Source organism: Sycon ciliatum, chromosome 7 (genome assembly GCF_964019385.1).
Source record: "Sycon ciliatum chromosome 7, ocSycCili1.1, whole genome shotgun sequence".
Taxonomy (NCBI): domain Eukaryota; kingdom Metazoa; phylum Porifera; class Calcarea; order Leucosolenida; family Sycettidae; genus Sycon; species Sycon ciliatum.
In genome coordinates, this window is record NC_088649.1 from 21,439,784 (window position 1) to 21,448,240 (window position 8,457).

The window sequence follows — 8,457 nt, forward strand, 5'->3', positions numbered from 1 at the left end:
GTGCTCGATGGTCTGGAGGAATTAATCATGTTTGCAATCAGTATCACCAAGAGTACAGTTCTTCCGTCTACGCATCTCTTCTTGGCTTGTGGATTGGTTGAAAAGAGATAAAATAAGTTCTACCTCCGTTACTTTGCCCGCAAGGTCACGTGAATCTAGCTGGTAGTTCCGCTGCCTATTGGTGTGTGTGTATATATGCGTGTGTGTGTGTGTGTGTGTGTGTGTGTGCGTGCGTGTGTGTAAGTGTGTGTGTGTGTGTGTGTGTGTGTGTGTGTGTGTGTGTGTGTGTGTGTGTGTGTGTGTGTGTGTGTGCGTGTGCGTGTGTGTGGGAGTGTGTGCGACAGCCGGACTGGTTTGCTGATAGCAGGGATACTTTGAAGCCGCTACTGGTGGAACGTAATGCCTGCCATCGGTCTTGGATAACGAATGGCGATGACTACCAGAAGCTGCGCACGGCACAACGACAGACTAGGCAGGCAGTGCGCACGGCTAAGAACCAGTGGTTTGCCACAGTTGCGGGCAGGGTTGAGAGTGGCCGGTTTGATTTCGCACGCGTATGGGCCGGAATACGGTCCTTACAAGATGCCCGATCTGGCCTCAAACCAATCCCAAATATGGCAATCCTAGATGAGAATGGCAACATCTGTACTTCTCCGGCGGAGCAGGGACAGCGATGGTCGCGCCACTTTACCACGGTCTACAACATCCCCAACACATTCGACTCCGGTGTTATCGATCAGGTGGAACAGCAGGACATCGTCGAGGAGCTTGGCGAACCACCGAACCTTGCTGAGCTTTAGCGTGCGGTGTCAACCATGAGCAGTGGGAAGTCGGCTGGCGGCTCTGACATCATACCTGAGATGGTTAAGGCCGGTGGCCCCGGTCTTATGTGTGCCCTCTTAGACCTCGTGTGTACCGTGTGGGAGGCCGAAGCAGTCCCTCAAGAGTGGGTGTGTAGCAATCTGGTCCCCATCCCGAAGAAGGGCAACCTTGCCAAATGCGATAATTGGCGGGGCATTGCTTTGTTGGAGATGGTTGGCAAGTTCGTTGCTGCCATGATTCAGCGCCGCTTGCAGTCTTTGGCCGAGACCATCCTTCCCAACTCCCAATGTGGTTTTAGGAAAGGTCGGTCATGCACGGATATGGTTTTCGCAGGTCGCAAAGAAGCTCTACGAACATCGGTCCAAGGGCTTTCTAGTCTTCGCTGACCTCCGTAAGGCGTATGACTCTGTCAGCCGCCAATGCCTATGGATTATCCTCAAGAAAGCAGGTGTCCCTGAGCGCCTCATCAATATCATACGCTCTTTCCACGCCAATATGACAGCAAAGTTGAAGATCCCGGGAGTTGATGCTCCACCATTTGAGGTGCGGGACGGCCTCCGGCAGGGTTGCTGCATGACACCAGTACTCTTCAATCGGTTGATGTGGGCCGTTTTCCAGCAGTGGCATCGTGCTGTTGCCGACATTCCTGGCGTTGGTATTCCTGTGGCAACAAACCCTGGGAGCAGTCTACTATTCAGTCGGAAGTCAACAGACAAGAGCAAGGTCCATCGCGAGTGTCAATTTGCAGATGACTCTGCTCTGCTGGCTACCATTCATGATGGTGAACAGCGGGCCCTTGACCAATTCATACATGTAGCGTATTCTTTCGGCTTGACAGTCAACCTGGACAAGACAAAGGTGATGGCTGCTGGATATTTACTCGCGGAAGCAGACCGGCTGCCCCTGGACGTGGCGGGTGAGGTGGTCGAGTATGTAGATAGTTTCCGGTATCTTGGCTCTCTCCTCCCCACGAATGGCCGATCTACCCCAGATATCAGCTCGCGCATTGCCGGTGCATCACGTGCATTTGGAGCCCTGCGCCAGCCGGTTTTCACTGACAGCAACCTCTCACTTGCTACGAAGCGGCTTGTGTACGGGGCATGCGTGTTGTCTCTGCTTCTGTACTGTACTGAGTGTTGGGTGCCGTTGAAGGCCCAGGATAGACGGGAATGGCGGGCCGCTTGCAGTGTTCTGCCGCCGCCCGAACCCGTTTGTGAGCCCCTGCGGATACCTTGTGCCGAGTGTGGCCGTCTCTTCTCCAGGAGTGGTTTGCCTTGTCATAAATGCCTCGATGAGCGCCGCAAACCTGTATCAGAACAGAGAGGTAGCCGACAATGTTCTTCCTGCGAGCGCTGGTTCCGCAGTGCCGGAGGTTTGGCGGTCCACAAGTGCCCCAACTCCCTGATGCTCCCCGCGATATCGTCTCGGGCTCCGTGCCAGGCGGCGGTGTCTACCATTGCTGCTCAGGCGACTCCTCCGCCGCAGCGTGTGCGGCTCGCTCTCTCATGCTGCAAGGCCCACTGTGGGGCCTGTGGCCGATGCTGCCGCTCTACTCGTGGATTCCAAATCCATAGCTGTCGGAGATGCCTCTCTCGTCGTGCCGATTGAACATGGTCCCTGATCTTTCGGCAGACTGCCGACTTTCTGCCGTCGCGCGTCGTTTTCCATGTTGTCGGCCCCGCGAGGGGACACGTGACCGTAATGGCAGTGTTTACCAGGACCAGGACCAGGACCAGGGAGTGTGTATGTGTGTGCGTGTGTGTGTGTGTGTGAGAGAGAGAGAGAGAGAGAGAGAGAGAGAGAGAGAGTAAGTGTGCACGCGCATGTGTGAGTGTGCGTGTGTGTGTGTGTGTGTGTGCGTGTGTGTGTGTGTGTGTGTGTGTGTGTGTGAGTGTTTGTGTGCACAATGACAGCTGTGTGCATGCGTCAGAAAGAGAATGTATGTGTGTGAGAGAGAGAGAATGTGTGTGTGTGTAATTAAAGAGAGATTTAGAGAATGTGTGTGTGTGTGTGTGCGTGTGTACGCACGCATGAGTGTATGTGTATGTGAGAACATTGAGAGAGTGTGGGTGTATGTGTGTGTAATGGTGTGGGCATGTGTGCATTTGGCATTCAAGTCCCCAGCTCTATCCTATGTCATTCACGCTGGAACTGCTGCTGCATAGCCCCAAGTCTGAATACTTGGCAACTTCACGTCTGCACCTGACTCTTGCGCTATGATACGCGTCGCCTATGCTACCCCTCAGAATTTCCCACCTTACTCCCACTAACGTTCAGGCTGCCCGTTTAGGAGTCATCAGTTGCCTGACTATCGTAGTTATACGAGAAACTCAGAGTTGTGACAAAGCTTCGAATCTCTCTTGTAATACAGAAGTACCTTTATTCTGCCTGTGACTACTCACAGAGAAAGAGTGGGCGCAACTGTACACTCCGCATATAACTGTTCGCTTGGAATTATAGTGGTCACAACTGTATTCTGTGACCGCTCAAAGGGAATAATAGTTTCCACAACGAATCCTGCAGTACGAAGCACTCGCGAGCAGTCACGAACTGTGTGCTTTACACATGTACACGTATGGTGATTTGTGACTGGTCATGGGGCATTGTGCCTGGTAAACTAATTTGTCACTGGTCATGGGTGTTTGTGACTGTTCACTGAGTCCTACATATATTCCTGGTACAAGCAGCATAACTGAGGGAAAACAAGATCGAAATTGCAAAACTACTCTCTTACTAGTATCGCAAAGCACCAAACACTCTGGACGAATACAATCAAAAAGGTCATCTATGAGTTGGTACATCTACGCAACACAAGAGAACGAGAACACGCTGGTGACTGGAACAGGACCAGTTCTTCACTTTTCTGAGGCCAAGACCACCATGTTCTCCAACTATGCTCCTCCACCCTCTTTGTCTGTCCAAATACACAACGTATCACTCAATGTTAAAAGTACCGTAATCCATCTAGGCGTAGAAATCAGCACCAGTCTTAGATTCCAAGACCATTTCACTACTGCATTCAAAACATTTCGCCAACGTGTAGATTTGTACTGCTTCATTGGCCGTCATCTATCACATGCACATATTGCCCTACTCCACAAGTCATATGTTCGACCCACAGTAGAGTACGCTATCCCTGTCTGGTGCTTCAGACTTACCGCTAGCCAGCTAGAATCGCTTGACATTTTACAAGCAAAGATCTGCAGATACCTGCTGCGGTCTGCGAGGATTGATTTTGATCGCTATGAATCGAAGAATAATTTAAATAGGCTGTATAATTTGGAACCCCTTCACTTCCGACGCACTTACATTTCCATCACCGTTTTGTTCAAGTCTATTCATCGGCACCCAGATTATCTATCCTGCTTTGGCATCAATATCTCTTCTAGTGCACGCCGACCAAAAAAAACTGATTATCAAATCTCATGGCCGCATCTCTTCCTCTCTCTTTATGAATAAAATCGGCAGGCTGTGGAACTGCCTTCCACCAAGGCTGACATACCAAGATTCACTTTCTAAATTTCAGCAGCAATATTGCTTGCACGTCAAAAGGTTTAAATTTTACTGCAGTGACACATCCCTGGACATTTAAACGAATTGTTTTATTTTTGAACAACCCAGCCCTGTGTTTATTGCTCATTATGTAGCCTATACTGTAACACGTGTAGTTTTCCTCACTGTTACTTGATTTTCATCAGGAGATCTCCTCGACAGGCAATCGCCTCTTGGAGATCCTTTAACCCTTTGTGAGTCCACTGGTTTCCAAGAAAATGACCAAATTTTCCATTCCGACATTAATCCCCTGTAACTCCACAGTTTTTGAGAATTTGTAATCACAAGTTGTGTTTTTCTGAATGGAATCGTTCAGCTGAATCCAAAAAAACTATGTTAGAATGTTGCCATGGTCACCAATATTGCCATATTAGGCACATATTGTCATAATCAAGTGTATAGCCGCGTTATTTACAGAGCGCACCATAGGAAGGAAATGAAACCATACTTTTATGTACAAATATACAGTAGGCAAGATAGAAACTCACAGCACTGAGATAAGATATCCTTCATGGGAAGTGGCGTGCATGGTAAGCGGCGTAGCAGTCGTGGTCGCTCGTGATGTGGAGGTGAACATCGCACATAGTGCAGTAGGTTACACACTGGTGCTGCTTGTTACCCACTTCTGTGCAGTTTCTGCAGTTCTTCTTTTCCCTCACTCCAGGTATGTGAAGCTGAGCAACAGGAACCTGGACATCCTGCGGAACAGCCACTGGGCGATACGAACGCTTCGGTGCCGGTGCATGCTCATCAATCGTTGACAGCTGCCGGATGAGGTAACAGCGGAAATCCGAGTGCTGCAAGTTGCATCATCGACTTATCACCCCTGGATGCTGGATCTGCCACAAGTGAAAGAGGCGGTATGCATTGACAGCGCACACGTCGACCATATCCAAGAAGAGACTTTTCCAGTATTTCTTCGTTTTGCGAAGCACACCGTGCGTTTCGATCAGCTGATCGAACGTGTCGACTCCACCCATGCTGCTGTTGTAGTCTCTGATGCACATTGGCCTCTGCACTTCCATTTGCTGGTGTGCACCATCAATCTTGACATTTCTTGTTACTGTGTCATGCTCATGGCCCTGATGTATGTTGCTGTACATTGACACACACCGCTTGTCCTTCCATTGCTGGTACAGGTGATCTCCGTGGCGAACGTAGCGTGTTGCACCTCGCTCTGCATGTTTCTCGAACTTTTTCATGCCGGTCCGCAATACTTCTGGAAATCCAGTGCGGTTCGGGCGGACGGTGCCAACCAACGATATTTGCTTGGCACGAAGAGATTTGGCCAGGGTTTCGGAAGTGTAAAAATTGTCTGTGTAGATAACACTTCCGGCGCGAACGTCACTGACCAGCCGCATCACAACAGCATGAGTCAGGCCATTTTCACCTCCAGGTTGCTGGCCTGTGTAAACTTCAAAGTTTACAACAATGGAGCTTTGGGCGTCGCAGGCAGCGAAGACCTTGAAGTCCCATTTGACGGGCTTTTTGGGCATATACTGCGTAAAAGGAGCGCGTCCTTTGCACTTGACCATGCGCTCGTCAACACTAACGCATTTGCCAGGGATGAACAAACGCTTGCAGGCCGCCTGCAGATGGTCGTGAAGGTATCGCACCTTACGAAGTCGATCATTTATATCCTCTGCCCTGAAGTCCACAATCTTGATGAAGCACATCAGCGCTAAATACCTCCGGTAGGTTCGAATCATGCAGCGTGCATAGTTTCCGTTGTACAACGACGTAACGCGCCAGTAGTCCCTTGTCGCAGGCAGAGGATGAAATCCCTGGAAGAAGAGAAATGCAAGGAGGCCGTAAAACTCATTACGGTCGGTCTCCTTCCACACACCATCCGTCTGGTGCGACTTTTTTTCAGCGATATGCTCGTGCGCATACAAATTTGTAAACTTGACAATTGAATCCACAACTTCGTCCGGGAAATATAGTTTGAAGAAATCAAGTTTACATGTTGGAGCAAAATTATCAGGTAGGTTCAAACCAGTGCCAGGTATGTTGAACTCAGGTGTATTGGTTTGCAGCTGGTCAACATCATCATAGCCACTACAATTTTCATACTGTATACCACGTCCTCGTCCTTGCGATCTTGCAGCTCCGCGTCCTCGCCCTCTTGCAGCTCCACGTCCTCGCCCTGTCGCAGCTCAATGTCCTCGCCCTGTCGCAGCTCCACGTCCTCGCCCTCTTCCACGCGCGGGGACACCAAATGCTTGGCCTCTGCCTCGTCCAGCGCCACGTCCACGAGCAGCGACGGGAACAGGAATAGCGATATCGTCGAATCTGATCCTATTTGCTCCAAGTCGGAAAAGAGATCGTTATTCAGGCGATCTTCCTCGTCAGACGAAATAAAATCGTTGTCCGAGTCACCTACCTCGTCGCCTGAAGAGCAAGCTATATCCTCTACTGGGTGATCTGCTTGGTCTGCGTCTTGTATTAGGCGAAGAGCTTCGTCTGCATCCATCGCTGGATAAGTCCAAATTCTAATTATTTTGACATAATCGCAAAGGCTCTTTTAAAGCATGCTATCAAAAAAAAATTAGTGGCGAGCTAGGTCATGTTTAGTACCTACGTCACGGAAATTTTCTCAGCTACGCGGTGGTGAAGTCTCGACGCGATGCGGTAAACCAGTCAAGCGCGACGATCAAAAATGTGACGCGCATTTGAAACGAGCGAAATCGCTCGTTGAGCGCACAAAGGGTTAAATAATAAAGATTATTTATCACTAACACTTGTCTGCGCCTTGATCCTTGAAGGGTGGTGGCGTATCTACGGATGCGGAAAGCCCGGCTTCCAGCCGAATCTCACGCGAACCGTGAAATTTTTAATTAACACTTGTCACTTCTTCAGTTCCGGTGGGCACGCTGACCGTGCCCCTAGTAAATGTACAGCGGTGCAGCAAATCGTACAAGATCAATGCATGCAATGGCCCATTGATGCATGCACTAAACCCCTGTTGACCTTCGTTCGAATCGAAGACGAAGGTTCGTTTCAACGGAAAACGAAAGTTCTTCGAATCTTTGACTACTTCGTTTCACCCCTATCAAATCGACTTTAACTTGTAACACAGTGTTTGGTATGAGGTTGAGACGAGAACTTTGCAACTCAGAATTCCAGTGCTTAACTTAAACTCACAAATATCTCAATTTCGTTGTGGCTTGGAACAGTCCAGCAGGTAGAGAACTAAAGTTATTAGATGCCAAACCTCTAAATGAAGATATAAAAACAAGTACAGAAATCAAAGGTCAAGATTTCTGCCGTGGGTATTGATATGTAAATCATGCACTTGTATTTAATTTTAAAAGTACAAATGTTATACTAGCGCCTAGATCGCAATCCTCCCTCCTTCATCCAAGCCATAAGCCGCTTGCACTTCAACTTGTGCAGTGCATTGTTTCAACACGGATGCTCAACCTTTTCACATCACAGAATGAAATTTGCGAGAATTTACGGAAATGGGGATGCGGAAGGATTCAAAAAGTCAGGTTACCTTGTGCGATCTTTACGATGATTGGGCTTCCTAGAATGCTCTCGCCAAGAGGAACAATCTGAGCTTAAACTCAAGTCAACACACGTGTATGTGACCTAGAGGTTTCTGTGCATTTGTAATTATGTTTTGTTTCATCTGGTGATGTTTGCATGATGCATGTAGCACCCTATTTCAATCCTTTTTTGCTGCCGTGCCCTCCACTCGCACTGGAGGAGGCCAAAGCAACTTGCTTGTGGTCCCACTTGCTAGCACTGCTCGTTTTGCTAAGTGCCTAAAGCACGTTGGAGCCATTTTGTGGAATAGATTGCGAGAGCTGGACCGTGACGATCACACCTTCCATTTGGAGCTACCTTTGCACGGTCTTGTTAGGTGTTGACACTTCCGTAGGTAGCACTTGCGCTGCAGCCACACTTACCATGCTACACACTCACCATACCATACTACACGTCATATCTGCAACGCTTGTGCTGCCTGCAACGCTTGGAGCCTATTGCTGGCTACTGTCACACCTTGGCCATATAATTATAGTTAGGCTTCAGGTGATTTGTAGTCAGTTGGATTCTGGACAATAAACCCGTCTCATT

The 8,457-nt window shown here is 49.0% G+C and overlaps 1 protein-coding gene across 1 annotated transcript; it reads left to right on the top strand.

The window, feature by feature from the left end:
• Nucleotides 1-1,317: 1,317 nt before the first annotated feature.
• Nucleotides 1,318-3,042, top strand: LOC135821703 (uncharacterized). The gene is made up of 2 exons (XM_065334699.1): nucleotides 1,318-1,913; nucleotides 2,940-3,042. The coding sequence occupies exons 1-2, from the start codon at nucleotides 1,318-1,320 to the stop codon at nucleotides 3,040-3,042; spliced, it is 699 nt and encodes a 232-aa protein (XP_065190771.1).
• The last annotated feature ends 5,415 nt before the right edge of the window (nucleotides 3,043-8,457 follow it).